Raw genomic sequence first — 20,430 nt, 5'->3', positions numbered from 1 at the left:
CACTTCATCTGCAGTCCCCCTTACTTCATTTGCAGCCCCAATCATTTCATGTGTAGTACCCCCTCAAATACACTTTATCATTTGCAGCCCCCTATTATTTCATCATGTACAGTACTCCCTAAAACACACCCCATCATCTGCAGTCTCACTCCCCCCCACCTCACCTCACCTATTAAAAAAACAAAAATGTTTTTTATACTTACCTCAGTCGTTCCCGGGGCGTCTAGTGTTTCCAGCAGTGAAGCAGCAGCTAGAATGTATGGGCTGCTGAGAGGACCTGACAGGAGCCCCTACATTCTAGCACATTCACTACTGAGATTGCTAGAATGTATGGGCTGTAGTCAGGACCTGCAGGGAGCCCATACATTGTAGCCACAGCCGAGCAGGAGCTGTGCAGCCGACTAGGTGAGACGGCCGTGCACAGCTCCAAAAAGGCTCCCGGGCCCCAGCGCCGCAGTGCACAGTATTTTACTGCATGATGGGGCCCGATCAGTAGAAGCACAACAGTGGGGCCCCGGATCTGCGGGCCCCTCTGTGTACTGCTGCTGACCGGGCCCCATACAGCAGTAATGGCTGTAATGCCCTGATGGCGGCCCTGGGTCCAGCTAAGATCAGAAGGTTTGACAGGATGTTAATTTAATGCATACAGCACCTTATCATCTATGGATCATTTAAAATCTAGTACATATCCCTTAAAGAGACTCTGTCAGCACAGAATGGCTGTACAAACCAAATAGTGGAGCTCAGTTCTTCATGGCGGGACCAAACATTTAAATGCACCTTCCCATCTGCTTGTTTTCCCTCAATATCCATATCCATCTTCTTGGATTGACAGATTAGACTTTACGGAGCCAGAGTATGGTGGAAATAGATGGAAAACAAGCAGGTGGGAAGGTGTATTCAAATGATTGGCCCCGCCGTGAAGCACCAAGTGCCTGTACTTGGTTTTAACAGTCATTCTATTGTGACAGAGGCCCTTTAAGCCTACATCTCTGTACCCTGCACTAGCATATTTTCAGCAATATACCACCAGGGTATACTAGGTTTTGGGAGCCCATGGCAAGCTGAGTAAATCTACAGGCAGGTGCATAACTATAATAGCTGTAAGAGTTGCAGTCACACCTGGGCCCTGGAGCACACAAGATTCCTTTACCCCAATGTTCCCCAACTGTGGTCCTTATGAGCCACCAACAGGTCATGTTTTCAGGATTTCCTTAGTAATGCAATTATCACCTGGGCAATACTATGGAAATCCTAAAAACATGAGCCGTTGGTGGCTCTTGAGGACCGGGGTTGGGGAACACTGCTTTAGCCCATAAGAGAACACCAAGACTATTATAGATCTACGATAGATTAGGGCCTTTTGGATGTTTTGTATTGGGGCCCACAGGTTTTAAGTTACACTACTGCCTGCAGGTGCACAGTAAAACCCGTGATTGCACCTGGAAACCTTCCATATGTTAATTATGACATTATTGGAACTTTATCCATTTCCCCATCCACTAAACCTTTTACTTGACAATCTGACAGATTTGTTCTGGATAATTTTATTTGAATCTAATATATTTGCTCTATACACATCAAATTGTTGTTAAAACCATTTATTATTATTTGATGTCTTTCCAGAACCCAGAGCATAATATCTGGAGAGGTTCAGAAATGTTGTATCCACCTGATCCCACCTTTCACCTATCCTGGCTTTTCACCCAGGGCTTCCACAAAGAATTTCATGGCCCCATACTGGCTACATTTTTGGGTGCCCTTGAGACTATGCCTAGGAACCACCCTAGCTCCTTTTCCACCCCTCGAGCCTTCCACAGTCCCACCACCCACTCTTGTAAGAACTCACTTCTGCACCACGTCCTCACAAATCACATATTAACAGTTCCCATCCTATATCACATACATAGCAATCAGCTTTTGTTTTATACGAAAGATTTTTTAATCCTGCCAGCACGACAAGGTAGACTCTTTTGACAGGGCCCTACTCTACTCTAACCTATTAAACATTTCTTAAAATATCCAATACTCTTTAGGTATATTTTTGTTTATTTTGCTTTAATGGAATATGTCGCATATATATCTCTTTTAAAATGACCAATAATGCCATATACAGAGGAGAAATACCGCCACACCATGACCAGACCACATATTACCACCACATAGTGACCAAATAAGTCAACATACAAGGAACAAATACCACCACATTGTGACCAGACCACATATTACCACCACATTGTAACCAAATAATACCACATATAATCAACAAATACCATCACATCATGACCAGCCTACATATTACCACCACAACATAGTGACTGAATACTACAATACTGATCATTAATTACTGTACAATACTAATATTACACTTCTATTACCATAAGTGCCATGATACAAAGGAGTTCTGTGTATAGTGTTTAGTGTTCAGGTACTACAGGGATCACCAGTGACATTATACACAGGAGCTCTGTATATAGTGTCAGTGTACAGGAAATTGTTATGTAGGCAATCCAGTGACACAGTGTGCCAGCAATCAGAGCACATACAGTGATCTGACAATAACCCAAAAACAATAGAACGAGCTCTGAGACGTGGAATCTCTGTAGACCGCAATATCTGAACCTAACCTTAACACAACTAAAGGCAGCTGTGGATTGCGCCTAACACTACCTATGCAACTCGGCACAGCCTGAGGAGCTGACTAGCCTGAAGATAGAAAAACAAGCCTGACTTGCCTCAGAGAAATACCCCAAAGGAAAAGGCAGCCCCCCACATATAATGACTGTTAGCAAGATGAAAAGACAAACGTAGGGATGAAATAGATTCAGCAAAGTGAGGCCCGATATTCTAGATAGAGCGAGGATAGCAAAGAGAACTTTGCAGTCTACAAAAAAAACCCTAAAGCAAAAAACCACGCAAAGGGGGCAAAAAGACCCACCGTGCCGAACTAACGGCACGGCGGTACACCCTTGCGTCTCAGAGCTTCCAGCAAAACGAAATGACAAGCTGGACAGAAAAAGTAGCAACAAAAGCAAAAAGCACTTATCTAAGCAGAGCAGCAGGCCACAGGAAGATCCAGAAGCTCAGATCCAACACTGGAACATTGACAAGGAGCAAGGAAGACAGAATCAGGTGGAGTTAAATAACAAAGCAGCCAACGAGCTCACCAGAACACCTGAGGGAGGAAGCTCAGAAGCTGCAGTACCACTTGTGACCACAGGAGTGAATTCAGCCACAGAATTCACAACAGTACCCCCCCCTTGAGGAGGGGTCACCGAACCCTCACCAGAGCCCCCAGGCCGACCAGGATGAGCCACATGAAAGGCACGAACAAGATCTGGAGCATGGACATCAGAGGCAAAAACCCAGGAATTATCTTCCTGAGCATAACCCTTCCATTTAACCAGATACTGGAGTTTCCGTCTAGAAACACGAGAATCCAAAATTTTCTCCACCATATACTCCAATTCCCCCTCCACCAAAACCGGGGCAGGAGGCTCAACAGATGGAACCATAGGTGCCACGTATCTCCGCAACAACGACCTATGGAATACATTATGTATGGAAAAGGAGTCTGGGAGGGTCAGACGAAAAGACACAGGATTGAGAATCTCAGAAATCCTATACGGACCAATAAAACGAGGTTTAAATTTAGGAGAGGAAACCTTCATAGGAATATGACGAGAAGATAACCAAACCAGATCCCCAACACGAAGTCGGGGACCCACACGGCGTCTGCGATTAGCGAAAAGTTTAGCCTTCTCCTGGGACAAGGTCAAATTGTCCACTACCTGAGTCCAGATCTGCTGCAACCTGTCCACCACAGAATCCACACCAGGACAGTCCGAAGACTCAACCTGTCCTGAAGAGAAACGAGGATGGAACCCAGAATTGCAGAAAAATGTCGAGACCAAGGTAGCCGAGCTGGCCCGATTATTAAGGGCGAACTCAGCCAACGGCAAAAAGGACACCCAATCATCCTGGTCTGCAGAAACAAAACATCTCAGATATGTTTCCAAGGTCTGATTGGTTCGTTCGGTCTGGCCATTAGTCTGAGGATGGAAAGCCGAGGAAAAAGATAGGTCAATGCCCATCCTACCACAAAAGGCTCGCCAAAACCTTGAAACAAACTGGGAACCTCTGTCAGAAACAATATTCTCAGGAATGCCATGCAAACGAACCACATGCTGGAAGAACAAAGGCACCAAATCAGAGGAGGAAGGCAATTTAACCAAGGGCACCAGATGGACCATTTTAGAAAAGCGATCACAGACCACCCAAATGACTGACATCTTTTGAGAAACGGGAAGGTCAGAAATGAAATCCATCGAAATATGTGTCCAAGGCCTCTTTGGGACTGGCAAGGGCAAAAGCAACCCACTGGCACATGAACAGCAGGGCTTAGCCCTAGCACAAATCCCACAGGACTGCACAAAAGTACGTACATCCCGTGACAGAGATGGCCACCAGAAGGATCTAGCCACTAACTCTCTGGTACCAAAGATTCCAGGATGACCAGCCAACACCGAACAATGAAGTTCAGAGATAACTTTACTAGTCCACCTATCAGGGACGAACAGTTTCTCCGCCGGACAACGATCAGGTTTATTCGCCTGAAATTTTTGCAACACTCGCCGCAAATCAGGGGAGATGGCAGACACAATGACTCCTTCCTTGAGGATACTCGCCGGCTCAGATGAACCCGGAGAGTCGGGCACAAAACTCCTAGACAGAGCATCCGCCTTCACATTTTTAGAGCCCGGAAGGTACGAAATCACAAAATCGAAGCGGGCAAAAAATAACGACCAACGGGCCTGTCTAGGATTCAAGCGCTTGGCAGACTCGAGATAAGTAAGGTTCTTATGATCAGTCAATACCACCACGCGATGCTTAGCTCCTTCAAGCCAATGACGCCATTCCTCGAATGCCCACTTCATGGCCAGCAACTCTCGGTTGCCCACATCATAATTACGCTCAGCAGCCGAAAACTTCCTGGAAAAGAAAGCACATGGTTTCAACACTGAGCAACCAGAACCTCTCTGTGACAAAACCGCCCCTGCTCCAATCTCAGAAGCATCAACCTCGACCTGGAACGGAAGAGAAACATCTGGTTGACACAACACAGGGGCAGAACAAAAACGATGCTTCAACTCCTGAAAAGCTTCCACAGCAGCAGAAGACCAATTAACCAAATCAGCACCCTTCTTGGTCAAATCAGTCAATGGTTTGGCAATGCTAGAAAAATTACAGATGAAGCGACGATAAAAATTAGCAAAGCCCAGGAATATTTGCAGACTTTTCAGAGATGTCGGCTGAGTCCAATCCTGGATGGCTTGGACCATAACCGGATCCATCTCGATAGTAGAAGGGGAAAAGATGAACCCCAAAAATGAAACTTTCTGCACACCGAAGAGACACTTTGATCCCTTCACAAACAAAGAATTAGCACGCAGGACCTGGAAAACCATTCTGACCTGCTTCACATGAGAGTCCCAATCATTTGAGAAGATCAAAATGTCATCCAAGTAAACAATCAGGAATTTATCCAGATACTCACGGAAGATGTCATGCATAAAAGACTGAAACACAGATGGAGCATTGGCAAGTCCGAACGGCATCACTAGATACTCAAAATGACCCTCGGGCGTATTAAATGCCGTTTTCCATTCATCTCCTTGCCTGATTCTCACCAGATTATACGCACCACGAAGATCTATCTTAGTGAACCAACTAGCCCCCTTAATCCGAGCAAACAAGTCAGATAACAATGGCAAGGGATACTGAAATTTCACAGTGATCTTATTAAGAAGGCGGTAATCAATACACGGTCTCAGCGAACCATCCTTCTTGGCTACAAAAAAGAACCCTGCTCCCAGTGGTGATGACGATGGGCGAATATGTCCCTTCTCCAGGGATTCCTTCACATAACTGCGCATAGCGGCGTGTTCAGGCACGGATAAATTAAATAATCGACCTTTAGGGAATTTACTACCAGGAATCAAATTGATGGCACAATCACAATCCCTATGCGGAGGTAGGGCATCGGACTTGGGCTCTTCAAATACATCCTGATAATCAGACAAGAACTCTGGGACCTCAGAAGGAGTGGATGACGAAATAGACAAAAATGGAACATCACCATGTACCCCCTGACAACCCCAGCTGGATACCGACATAGAGTTCCAATCCAATACTGGATTATGGGTTTGCAGCCATGGCAACCCCAACACGACCACATCATGCAGATTATATAGCACCAGAAAGCGAATAACTTCCTGATGTGCAGGAGCCATGCACATGGTCAGCTGGGTCCAGTACTGAGGTTTATTCTTGGCCAAAGGTGTAGCATCAATTCCTCTCAACGGAATAGGACACCGCAAAGGCTCCAAGAAAAACCCACAACGTTTAGCATAATCCAAATCCATCAGATTCAGGGCAGCGCCTGAATCCACAAACGCCATGACAGAATACGATGACAAAGAGCATATCAAGGTAATGGACAGAAGGAATTTGGATTGTACAGTACCAATGACGGCAGACCTATCGAACCGCTTAGTGCGCTTAGGACAATCAGAAATAGCATGAGTGGAATCACCACAGTAGAAACACAGACCATTCAGACGTCTGTGTTCTTGCCGTTCAACTCTGGTCATAGTCCTATCGCACTGCATAGGCTCAGATTTAATCTTAGACAATACCGCCAAATGGTGCACAGATTTACGCTCGCGCAAGCGTCGACCGATCTGAATAGCCAAAGACATAGACTCATTCAAACCAGCAGGCATAGGAAAACCCACCATGACATCCTTAAGAGCCTCAGAGAGACCCTTTCTGAACAAAGCTGCCAGCGCAGATTCATTCCACAGAGTGAGTACTGACCACTTCCTAAATTTCTGACAATATACTTCTATATCATCCTGACCCTGGCACAAAGCCAGCAAATTTTTCTCAGCCTGATCCACTGAATTAGGCTCATCGTAAAGTAATCCGAGCGCCAGGAAAAACGCATTGACATTACTCAATGCAGGGTCTCCTGGCGCAAGAGAAAATGCCCAGTCCTGAGGATCGCCGCGCAAAAAAGAAATAATAATCAAAACCTGTTGAATAGGATTACCAGAAGAATGAGGTTTCAAGGCCAGAAATAGCTTACAATTATTTTTGAAATTAAGAAACTTAGTTCTATCACCAAAAAACAAATCAGGAATAGGAATTCTTGGTTCTAACATAGATTTCTGATCAATAGTATCTTGAATCCTTTGTACATGTGTAACGAGATTATCCATTGAAGAGCACAGACCCTGAATATCCATGTCCACACCTGTGTCCTGAAACACCCAAATGTCTAGGGGAAAAAAAGACTGAACACAGAGCTGAGAAAAAAAAATGATGTCAGAACTTCTTTTTTCCCTCTATTGAGAATCATTAGGTTGGCTCCTTGTACTGTTATGTAGGCAATCCAGTGACACAGTGTGCCAGCAATCAGAGCACATACAGTGATCTGACAATAACCCAAAAACAATAGAACGAGCTCTGAGACGTGGAATCTCTGTAGACCGCAATACCTGAACCTAACCTTAACACAACTAAAGGCAGCTGTGGATTGCGCCTCACACTACCTATGCAACTCGGCACAGCCTGAGGAGCTGACTAGCCTGAAGATAGAAAAACAAGCCTGACTTGCCTCAGAGAAATACCCCAAAGGAAAAGGCAGCCCCCCACATATAATGACTGTTAGCAAGATGAAAAGACAAACGTAGGGATGAAATAGATTCAGCAAAGTGAGGCCCGATATTCTAGATAGAGCGAGGATAGCAAAGAGAACTTTGCAGTCTACAAAAAAAACCCTAAAGCAAAAAACCACGCAAAGGGGGCAAAAAGACCCACCGTGCCGAACTAACGGCACGGCGGTACACCCTTGCGTCTCAGAGCTTCCAGCAAAACGAAATGACAAGCTGGACAGAAAAAGTAGCAACAAAAGCAAAAAGCACTTATCTAAGCAGAGCAGCAGGCCACAGGAAGATCCAGAAGCTCAGATCCAACACTGGAACATTGACAAGGAGCAAGGAAGACAGAATCAGGTGGAGTTAAATAACAAAGCAGCCAACGAGCTCACCAGAACACCTGAGGGAGGAAGCTCAGAAGCTGCAGTACCACTTGTGACCACAGGAGTGAATTCAGCCACAGAATTCACAACAGGAAATACAGTGATCACCAGTGACATTATACACAGGAGCTCTGTATATAGTGTCAGTGTACAGGAAATACAGTGCTAACCAGTGACATTATACGTAGGAGCTCTATATATAGTGTCAATGTACAGGTTATACAGTGATCACCGGTGACATTATACACAGGAGCTCTGTATATAGTATAAAGTGTATAGTGTAAGTAACATAGTAACATAGTAACATAGTTAGTAAGGCTGAAAAAAGACATTTGTCCATCCAGTTCAGCCTATATTCCATCATAATAAATCCCCAGATCTACGTCCTTCTACAGAACCTAATAATTGTATGATACAATATTGTTCTGCTCCAGGAAGACATCCAGGCCTCTCTTGAACCCCTCGACTGAGTTCGCCATCACCACCTCCTCAGGCAAGCAATTCCAGATTCTCACCGCCCTAACAGTAAAGAATCCTCTTGTACGTTGGTGGAAAAACCTTCTATCCTCCAGACGCAAAGAATGCCCCCTTGTGCCCGTCACCTTCCTTGGTATAAACAGATCCTCAGTGAGATATTTGTATTGTCCCCTTATATACTTATACATGGTTATTAGATCGCCCCTCAGTCGTCTTTTTTTCTAGACTAAATAATCCTAATTTCGCTAATCTATCTGGGTGTTGTAGTTCTCCCATCCCCTTTATTAATTTTGTTGCCCTCCTTTGTACTCTCTCTAGTTCCATTATATCCTGTTGTGAATTCTGCTCTTGGGTTCCCTCCAGTGGTTGTTGGTGGGAATGCATTGTCTCTGACTCGAAGTCCTGGCCAGGTGTATCGGATAATTACAATTCTGACTGGGATATTTAGGTGTGCAGGATCCTTTAGCCCTTGCCAGTTGTCAATGTTCCTTGTGAAGTGTTGGATCTCTTTCTGGCTTCTCCTGCTTGCTGCCAAATTCAGCAAAGATAAGTGTTTTGTTTTTGTATCTGTGGCACACTGCTGTGTGCTTGTTTCAGTTTTATTCCTGCTCTGTTTGTAGGATTCACTGGAGTTGCAGATATACGCTCCTACAATCTTTAGTTAGATGTAGGAAGTTTTTTATATATTCTGCTGTGGATTTTTTGAATGGTTTTAATACTGACCGCACAGAACTCTGTCCTATCCTGTCCTATCTAGCTAGAGTGGCCTCCTGTGCTAAATCCTGTTTTTTCTGCCTGTGTATGTTTTTTCCTCTCCGACTCACCGCCAATATTTTTGGGGGCTGTCTATCCTTTGGGGATTTTCTCTGAGGCAAGATAGTATTCCGATTTCCATCTTTAGGGGTATTTAGTCCTCTGGCTGTGACGAGGTGTCTAGGTGTGTTAGGTACACTCCACGGCTACTTCTAGTTGCGGTGTTAAGTTCAGGTTTGCGATCAGTATAGTGGCCACTTTCTCCAGTGAAAGTTCTCATGCAGCTCCAAGGTCACCGGATCATAACAATATCCTTCCTGAGCACCGGTGCCCAAAACTGGACACAGTACTCCATGTGCGGTCTAACTAGGGATTTGTGCAGAGGCAGTATAATGCTCTCATCATGTGTATCCAGACCTCTATTAATGCACCCCATGATCCTGTTTGCCTTGGCAGCTGCTGCCTGGCACTGGCTGCTCCAGGTAAGTTTATCATTAACTAGGATCCCCAAGTCCTTCTCCCTGTCAGATTTACCCAGTGGTTTCCCGTTCAGTGTGTAATGGTGATATTGATTCCTTCTTCCCATGTGTATAACCTTACATTTATCATTGTTAAACCTCATCTGCCACCTTTCAGCCCAAGTTTCCAACTTATCCAGATCCATCTGTAGCAGAATACTATCTTCTCTTGTATTAACTGCTTTACATAGTTTTGTATCATCTGCAAATATTTTGTATCATCTGCAAATGTGTACAGGTAATTTACACTGACTCACCGGTGATGTCTTTAGTTGAACTTCTTCATCTTCGCTTTTCTTCATCTTGCATAGAACACCATCACTTCTTCCAGCCAGGACTTATCTCAGCAAAAAAGAGCACACAGTTATCTAGAGAACCGTTTCCAGAGCACATTCCCCACTTTTTCCCCAACTTCAATACTATGCAGCTGAAAACAGATGTGCACCCACAATTAAAATATAATTAGTTATTATGCAACCCACCATTCCAAATATAAATTGTAATCCACCACTGTACTGCCACTAACTATAAATAGCCACTTTCCCACCCAATAAATATATAAATGAATTAGAACCCGTATTCTTTCCCCAATTCACTATCAGTAAGTCTCCTGCATCCTCAACTCCCTCAACTCTGTACCTTCCGCTTTCCCAATCCATTATACTTACATGCCCCCTATGCCCCTATTCTGTATGTCATGTTCTTTCTTTGTCTCCCACCCCACCCTTAATTCATCATTTTGTCTCCCCCACCCTCAGTTCATTTACTGTCCCCCTTCCCCAGTCTCAATTCAAGATAATTTGCTCTCCCACCCTCAATTCATTATCATTTGCTCTCCCCACCCTCAATTCATTATCATTTGCTGTACCTCACTTTAAATTTATTATTTGCTCTCCCCCATCCCCCACCCTCAATTCCTCATTTGCTGTCCCCACCCCAATTCATCATTATTTGCACTCCACCACCTCAATACATCATCATTCACAGTCCCCTGCCTAACACCCTCAAATTTTAATAATTTGCTCCCCTCAAGCCCATTTAATAAATTTTATTAAAACAAAAAATTCATCCTTACCTCTTATATGATCCCCTGCAGGCCCAGCACTCCTTCTGCTGTTCCGGCATGTACGCGCCATCACCGACACGTCACAGAAGAGGCAGAGTGACTCCTTCGGTTGTTCCGTGGAACTCTAGGAAGGCTCCTTGCTCAGAATGTGTGCCGCCACACAATATTTTATTATACTCTGGGGCCCAGTGAGCAGAAGCACAAGAGGGGGGGGCCTGGACACAGTCTCTTTACTTCTGCGAACGAATGCCATAATAGCGAACTTGACTTCACCTCTCCATCTGGTCCTCAGCTGGCCCGCTTTCTTTCTCCAGCTTCTCTTCTGGTGGTCACTAGGCCTCATGACACACGTCATCTGACCAGAGGCACTGAAGTTTTAAGATGGAAGAGAAGACTGGAGTGGAAGGGAGTTAGTGAGGACTGGGTGATTAGCTGCAGTGCGAGAACATGTGAGAGGTGATTATCATGTTTTTTATTTTTTTAAGCTCTTTTCAAACCTACAAAGAATCGGGCAAAATTTCAGCCAGCTATTTTTCTTGATTCAAATAAATCAAATCACAAAAAAATGCTGGTTCTGGTAGATCTGACTTTTTTGTGAACTACGAAGCAAATTTAAATGACCTTAAATCAATTCACTCATCTCTATTAATTACCTCTTTCAGCTAAAACCAGAAAATTCAGAACCAGTATTTTCCTTATTGATTTATACTTTGTCCCAAGCTACAATTCTTTAGAAGCTATTTCACCTCCCATCATTGAGTCCTCAATAATATATGTATCTGTCATACAAATTTTTATAATAAATGAGGCCGAAAAGCTATTTAAACTTCCATGAAAATTGTATCTTTCAATACTCTCACATTTTTAGAGATTAGCTGTGTGACTTTATTGTCAAGGATACCAGAATACGCTATATACACTGAAATTATATGGTCGTAGACAGAAAAAAAAAACACTTAGAAGTTAGATTTTAAGCGCTGTGCCTGGACAAATATGTTTACAAATGCAAATGTCTTGTTTTGGATGCGGTGGCACTTGACTGTACTTAACCAATGAAACATGACAATGTCCTTGATTCACGATCATCCTATAAGAGGTGACACTTTAACCTTCCACTCTGCTCACCTCGGATGAGGATATATTGTCTATTCGATATAAAAATAAAAATTCATGAGAATCTTCTGCAAGGTTAAAGGCCAGCAGTCCATCTATTTTCCACCGATGATCAGTCACAGAGATATATATTTTAGGAGGAGGTGCCTTGTGAAGATCATTTTGCTCTCCAGCTGAGTGTAGCAGATGGTTCATTAGCATAATCTTGGCCTGTCCCAGGATTTCGCTATCATTTAGAAAAATGTCTCATGGAAACAGGACTTCTTGTCTTATTTTATTAGAATTAACGGTGTGGCGGGCTGGTTTCTAAATTCACCTTGGGTCAGAAAAATTAATCCGGAATGATATGAATTGTTCAGTACTCTGGTTTAAAGATAGGAAGGACTCTGGAGACTCATTAGGCGACCATATATTATATTCTGGCTCTGAAAATCTACAACCTTTGTGTCACTAAAGGGTTTGACCTTGTTCTATTTAAGCTATCCTTGATTCTACTTGATTGAAGTTTTATAAAGAGTTTCTAATGGAAACATACCTAAGCTATTTTGTGTTTCATTATAACTCTCAGTATCCCATAAGATAAGCACTATCAACAATTAATACAAACCACTTCATTATTGTGAACCGCACTTTGCTTGGAGCAAAAATTAGAGGATTTTCATACATTTAGTTATGAGTTACGTTTCTCATAGGTATGTAATTATTCACAGAAAATGAGTCAAAAGTGAAGAAATATGGACAGTGATCACTTATTAGCATTGAAAGGTTGTTGCTTGTTACTTACTACTATATATAATGCCTAATATATAAATATTGCAAATAGATACAGAAAAGACAGGCTAACGGAGCGCCAGGCTGGCGGTCAGGGGAGATGTTGATTGAGAAAGGTCCGAAGCAGCTCCTGCCGGGTGCCTCAGGAGAGGAATAAACAGTGAGTTGCAAAATACTCCGGTCACATGGAAGCGCACAGGACACAGATGAAATGATTAAAAGTTTCTTTGTTTATTGAAATCTACAACGCGTTTCGACGGAACAGCTCTTCATCAGGTGGCAGTATACAGAGAGTGGGCCAGAGTGAGTATATAAAGGAGAACCAACCAATGAGATTTAAGGAGCAATTGTTCAGAACACATGATTAGATGGGATCACTTGATTAATTAAGATACAAGTCGCAAACGCAGTTTAAAAACATATATATCAAAAAAGATTAAAAAAAACGGATATAGCATAATAATATAAAATCAACTAAAATAAAACCAAAAAAATGCATAAAAATAATAATAGAACAGGGCAAAAATGCAGCCATTATGTGACCTTTTCAATGATGAGATTTAACCCCCTCAGGTGCCAGTGTGCCAAGTTTAAAAATCCAATAACTTTCTCTTCTTACTAAATTGGTAAAGCGGTCAGGCATATCATTTGGTATCTGATCTATGATAGTAAGCTTTAGTGAACTTAGGTTCCTATTATGTACTGCGAGAAAGTGTTTTGACAGACTAAGCATTAAATACCCATTCCGGATGTTCTGACGGTGTTTATTCATCCTTGCATGCATAGCCTGTATCGTCCGCCCGACATATTGCAGCCCACAACCACATTCGATCAGATAAACTACATAACTAGAGCGGCAATTTACATGGCAGTTAATATTAAAACTGGTGCCCAAAGTGTATGACCGAAATTCTTTCGCTCCATTACTGATGGAACCACAACATAAACACTTAGCTGCCCTGCAAGCAAAGCAGCCCGGATTATGGTGTGTCCGGCAAGTGGATTTGGATGAACATTCACGAGTTACGTTGCTGGGAGCAATGATGTTACAAAGGGTGCGATTTTTTTCTGAAGATGGTTCTAGATCCCGCAGGAATATGTGTTAATAAAACTGGATCCCCTTTCAAGATGAACCAATATTTTTTCAAAAGGTTTCGTACGACCACATGCAATTGGTTAAAGGTAGTTAAAAAACTCCATTTAGTGAAATCAGAGGGTTTAACAGGCCTATTATTCTTATTTTTAATCTGCTCAATGCATGTTTCAGGATATCGGCTTCTTTGAAGAAATTACTGTCTTTAGTGCAGTTCTTCCTGATCCTCCAGTACTGCCCATAAGGGATATCTAAAATCCAATTATGGAGGTGACCACTGCTAAAATTTAGATAGCTATTTACGTCTACCCTTTTGAAATGTGTGGATGTTGAAAAGTGACCATGCGGGTCAACATGTACCAATAAATCTAGAAATTGGATTGCTGTACTAGATAAGTTGGCTGTGAATTTCGGTCCCCAAGAATTCATATTCAGCAATCCAATTTCTAGACGTAAATAGCTATCTAAATTTTAGCATTGGTCACCTCCCTAATTGGATTTTAAATATCCCTTATGGGCAGTACTGGAGGATCAGGAAGAACTGCACTAAAGTCAGTGATTTCTTCAAAGAAGCCGATATACTGAAACATCGTTTTAAGAGTAAAGGGTACCCTAAAAAATTGGTTTCTGATGCATTCACAAGAGCCAGAGCCTTCACACAAAAAGAATGCATTGAGCAGATTAAAAATAAGAATAATAGGCCTGTTAAACCCTCTGATTTCACTAAATGGAATTTTATAACTACCTTTAACCAATCACATGGGGTCGTATGAAACCTTTTGAAAAAATATTGGTTCATTTTGAAAAGGGATCCAGTTTTATCAACACATATTCCTGCGCAACCTAGAACCATCTTCAGGAAAAATCGCACCCATTGTAACATCGTTGCTCCCAGCAACGTAACTCGTGAGTGTTCATCCACATCTACTTGCCGGACACACCATAATCCGGGTTGCTTTACTTGCAGGGCAGCTAAGTGTTTATGTTGTGGTTCCATCAGTAATGGAGCGAAAGAATTTCGGTCATACACTTCGGGCATCAGTTTTAATATTAACTGCCATGTAAATTGCCGCTCCAGTTATGTAGTTTATCTGATCGAATGTGGTTGTGGGCTGCAATATGTCGGGCGGACGATACAGGCTATGCATGCAAGGATGAATAAACACTGTCAGAACATCCGGAATGGGTATTTAATGCATAGTCTGTCAAAACACTTCCTCGCAGTACATAATAGGAACTTAAGTTCACTAAAGCTTACCATCATAGATCAGATACCAAATGATATGCCTGATCGCTTTACCAATTTAGTAAGAAGAGAAAGTTATTGGATTTTTAAATTCGGCACACTGGCACCTGAGGGGTTAAATCTCATCATTGAAAAAGTCGCATTATGGCTGCATTTTTGCCCCGTTCTTTTATTATTTTTATGCATTTTTGTTGTTTTATTTTAGTTGATTTTATATTATTATGCTATATCCGTTTTTTAATCTTTTTTGATATATATGTATTTAAACTGCGTTTGCGACTTGTATCTTAATTAATCATGTGATCCCATCTAATCATGTGTTCTGAACAATTGCTCCTTAAATCTCATTGGTTGGTGCTCCTTTATATACTCACTCTGGCCCACTCTCTGTATACTGCCACCTGATAAAGACGGAGCTGTTTCGTCGAAACGCGTTGTGGATTTCAATAAACAAAGAAACTTTTAATCCTTTCATCTGTGTCCTGTGCACTTCCATGTGACCGGAGTATTTTGCAACTCACTAATATATAAATATGTATTTTCTTAGCACCTAAAGGGGCCAACTGATTATAAGCCTATTACTGGATATTAACAAAATAGTGGGAGACACCCATATTCTATGCAGGGTACAGAGACACCAATAAGAAGTACCTTCTGCTCTGCTGGACAATATGTATCAGTGTATTGTATGGATACCCTTTCATTTGTTGGGCTGCATGTAATACATACTGTATTTCCCATATGGCAAAATGAACAATTAAAACAAAAATGTTATTACTCTCTGAAGAAGCTATGTAGCGAAACATGCCTTGTAGTAGCGGTGAGTTGGGCTATATCATGCAGTCGGGTGAGAATAATCACTGTAGCATTATTGTTGTTTATAAATATTCATTTTTATTGACATAACTTCTGTTTTACTATAATATGGTTGATTTATACATCTCCAATGATTATTATATTATGGTATATTTAAATGGTGAAATAAATGTTTATTTCTCTGATCATCTTGAACAATTATTTCTTCAAAATCGCATATTTCTATTTTTGTCTGGTCCCCCTCCAACTATTATTACCGTAATCATGTCCGAGCAAGTTACATGTTTTTATTGTGTGGCCAATGTTTAGCTAAACGAAAAATAAATATTGCAAATGTGTTGTTTCTAAATGTAAAACATTTCATCTGATGCTATCTTGAGTATGTCTCCAAGCTTTATTCATTCAATAGTTTTCCACTACATGAGATATTTTTTATATTTTATTCCTAATTGAGTTTTGATTTAAAATCTTCTGACTGTTGGGGAGCTCTGGAGCCTTATTCTCAAATTGTTCCAGTTGTCTATGATGAGACAACCCCCAGTTTCAAAATAGTGCCTACAATATATGAAATATTACTATTGTATGTCTTGACTGAAAATCTAAAACTGGATTAAAGATGGTGTCCATAAAAGTATAGTCCGGGTGATGATTATGTGTGGTATGTTGCGTGTTTTCTAATGGTGGAGTCTCCATCTGATGGCCGTTTACCACATACAGGTGCTTCTCACAAAATTAGAATATCATCAAAAAGTTAATTTATTTCAGTTCTTCAATACAAAAAGTGAAATTCATATGTTATATAGAGTCATTACACAAAGTGATCTATTCCAGTGTTTATTTCCGTTAATGTTGATGATTATGTCTTACAGCCAATGAAAGCCCAAAAACTCATTATCTCACTAAATTAAAATACTTTATAACACTGGTTGGAAAAATTTATTTTAATATCCAGAATATTGGCCTACTGAAATTTATGTTCAGTAAATGCACTCAATACTTGGTCAGGGCTTCTTTTGCATTAATTACTGCATCATTGCGGCGTGGCATCGAGGAGATCAGTCTCTGGCACTGCTGAAGTGTTATGGAGGCCCTGGATGCTTTGATAGCAGCCTTCAGCTCGTCTACATTGTTGGGTCTGGTGTCTCATCTTCCTCCTGACAATACACCATAGATTCTCTATGGGGTTAAGGTCACGTGAGTTTGCTGCCAATCAAGCACAGTGATACTGTTGTTTTTAAACCAGGTATTGGTACTTTTGGCAGTGTGGACAGGTGACAAGTCCTGCTGGAGAATGAAATTTCCATCGCCAAAAGGCTTGTCTGCAGAGGGAAGCATGAAGTGCTCTAAAATTTCATGGTAGACGGCTGCGCTGATTTTGGTCTTGATCAAACACAGTAGACCTACACCAGCAGATGACATTGCCCCCAAAACCATCACTGATTGTGGAAACTTCACACTAGACCTCAAGCAGCTTGGATTGTGGCCTCTCCACTCTTCCTCCTGACTCTGGGACCTTGATTTCCAAATGAAATGCAAAATTTACTTTCATCTCAAAACAACACCTTGGACCACTGAACAACAGTCCAGTTCTTTCTCTCCTTGGCCCAGGTAAGATGCTTCTGGCGTTGTCTATTGGTCATGAGTGGCTTGACACAAGAAATGCGACACTTGTAGTCCATGTCCTGGATATGTCGGTGTGTGGCGGCTCTTGAAACAATGACTCCAGCATCAGTCCACTCCTTGTGAATCTCCCCCAAATTATTGAATGGTCTTTTTCTTAACAATCCTTTCAAGACTGTTGTTATCCTGGTTCCTTGTGCACCTTTTTCTACCACACTTTTTTCTTCCACTCAGGTTTCCATTAATATGCTTGGATACAGCACTCTGTGACCAGCCAGCTTCTTTAGCAATGACCTTATGTGGCTTACCCTTCTTGTGGAGTGTATTAATGACTGCCTTCTGGACATCTGTCACGTCAGCAGTCTTCCCCATGATTGTGGCGCCTACTGAAATAGAATAAGTGACCTTTATAAACGCTTAGGAAGCCTTTGCAGGTGTTTTTTTTTTGCTAATTATTCTAATTTACTGAGATAATGACTTTTGGGTTTTCATTGGCTGTAAGCCATAATCATCAACATTAACGGAAGTAAACACTGGAAATAGATCACTCTGTTTGTAATGACTCTATATAATATAAGTTTCACTTTTTGTATTGAAGAACTGAAATAACTTAACATATTGATGATATTCTAATTTTGTGAGAAGCACGTGTATTTTCATAGATTTTAAGCTCTTACAATTAAGGTTCTCACATCACTGTTGTCTGTACATGGGCCCTGTAAGTTGTAAATTGTTGCAGAATATGTTAGCGCTATATATAAATGATTATTATTAATCATCTATGACTATAATAATGAAGTGTGCTAATTAGTGTCTTTCCTATTTGTTCTCCAGATGTGAAGAACTTGGAGAACTTTCAGTTGGTAGAGGGAGTTCAGGAACAAGTAAATGCTGCTCTTCTGGACTATACCCTGTGCAACTACCCACAGCAAACAGACAAATTTGGGCAGCTCCTGCTACGACTACCAGAAATCCGTGCAATAAGTTTGCAGGCAGAAGAATATCTATATTATAAACATCTCAATGGTGACGTGCCATGTAACAATCTTCTCATTGAAATGCTTCATGCGAAAAGGGCCTGACCCCTCCCAAATTCACCTTGGATTTCAGCACAAACCTTGACAAAGACTATTTAATTTTAAGGACATTTTAAAAGTCAAAAAGGTATAATAATCACATTTCTTAATAGTAAATACGTGATGCATCAGGGTATTTGTATTTCAAACTGTGAATGACATTACATATTCCCAAAGGACTCTGCACGGGACACTGCCTGAACTCAACATAGCCAATTGGGAGGATTCCAAAATGGTCGGTCCATTGCTACTAAAGAAAGATTGAAGAGATGGTTGGAAAGACAGAAAAAAAAACAAGAACAGAACAATTCCTCAAAAAGCTACTTAAACCCTTGAAGTCATTATATAGTTACACCGAGTATGTCTATGCATTTCCATTTTGGAGTGTTTTCTTTAAAGGCTGGCCAAAAACAGAATTCAAACCAAAAAATGTTCATATATATATACATATATATATAGAAATATATGGATCTAAATATCTGCATGTGGAAGACTCTTTACCTTTGTTTCATGGTGGTCTTGCTGGAGAAGGGGCAAAATGCACAGAGATGCTCAGTATAACTGTAGAAAATAGGGAATCTGTCCTTATAGGCTGCCTAAAGTCAACCTCTATGGTTAACCCTAAAACACAATGTTTTTTTTAATGAATCAGAAGTTGTGCATTCAGTGGGAGAGATGCTACTGTGTTGCTCATACGTACTTTGCACTGTGTTCACTGTATTACTTATTGTTACAGGCTGTTTGTTAACAGTTATGGAGATGGCAGTGCTCGCTCTTTTTCTTTCTTTAAAGCCATCCAGCCATCAGAAATCAAACTCTTCATTGTAAAACAAAGAACAAAGTTGTGTGTATATCATGTTGTGCTAGCAAATGTTCAATACCTGTATTGAAAATATTACCATTGTGTCACTGCTACATTGTGACAAGACTTTCCCTTTGTTGTTTTACCTTAGTGACAACATTCTTCACATTTAGATTTCTTTTATTAATATATTAGTAAGTTTACTTTAATCTAAATGGTACTAGTGGAACCGGGCAGCACTATTTGTGTATTTCCAAACAAACCCCCAAATTGTACTGCACATTTACATAATTAAGTTAATGCTCTCTGCTTTTTGGTTCAATTCACCATTAATTTGTCTATATTTTGTAATCGTTTTTCTGCATTTTGTCATTTTCTGTTCAACTTTTCGAAAATCTCCTGTACAACCTGTGGTCATGCAAATGAAGAAAACTCATTTACATTTAAGGTGTCCGTTCATGTATCGTAGCTCATTCAGCCAATAGCTGTCTCTCCCGCCTTCCCCTTTCTCATGGCCTGGCTGAGCATTCAAGTGTTTGCTACAGGGAGAGTGAAATCGAATGGTTGGCCGGTCCCACTGAGACGGGTTTGGCTGACTTTAAGGCCTCACTCAGACGTCCGTGTTGCATGTACGTGTTCTATCCGTGTTTTTTTTTTTTTTCACAGATACAACACATACACATTACAATCTATAGTGCTATTTTCATGTCCGTTTTTTTTCCGGTAGTACGGATGAAGAGAGCCAATATACCGTGAGTCTACGGAGCGTATAGATGGCGTCAGTGTGCAATCTGGGTGCTGTCCCGTGTTTAACATTGCAAAGTATAGGAAAAGCTTTGTAAGTTATTTCTATATCCATCCGTGAAAAACACGGATGCCACACTGATGGTAAATACGGGCACACGGATGCCACACTAGAAGTAAGAATGGACACACTGATGCCACATTGATGATAAAAACCGGTCACACGGTCCA

At 41.4% G+C, this 20,430-nt stretch overlaps 1 protein-coding gene across 2 annotated transcripts in view; it reads left to right on the top strand.

Moving 5' to 3' along the window:
• The window catches only part of NR5A2 (nuclear receptor subfamily 5 group A member 2), a 256,864-nt gene extending 236,964 nt beyond the window's left edge, over positions 1-19,900 (top strand). The window contains exon 7 of one of the 2 annotated variants that reach the window (XM_069737334.1): positions 18,412-19,900. In XM_069737334.1, the coding sequence (XP_069593435.1) occupies positions 18,412-18,659 (248 nt within the window). In that variant the 3' untranslated portion in view covers positions 18,660-19,900. The remainder of the gene's footprint in view (positions 1-18,411) is intronic. The other variant, XM_069737333.1, reaches the window with a different exon arrangement.
• The last annotated feature ends 530 nt before the right edge of the window (positions 19,901-20,430 follow it).

The sequence above is a fragment of the Ranitomeya imitator genome, chromosome 8, assembly GCF_032444005.1.
Source record: "Ranitomeya imitator isolate aRanImi1 chromosome 8, aRanImi1.pri, whole genome shotgun sequence".
Lineage (NCBI taxonomy): Eukaryota > Metazoa > Chordata > Amphibia > Anura > Dendrobatidae > Ranitomeya > Ranitomeya imitator.
The sequence above is the reverse complement of the archived record's forward strand: the minus strand, read 5'-3'. Positions and strand labels throughout refer to the sequence as shown.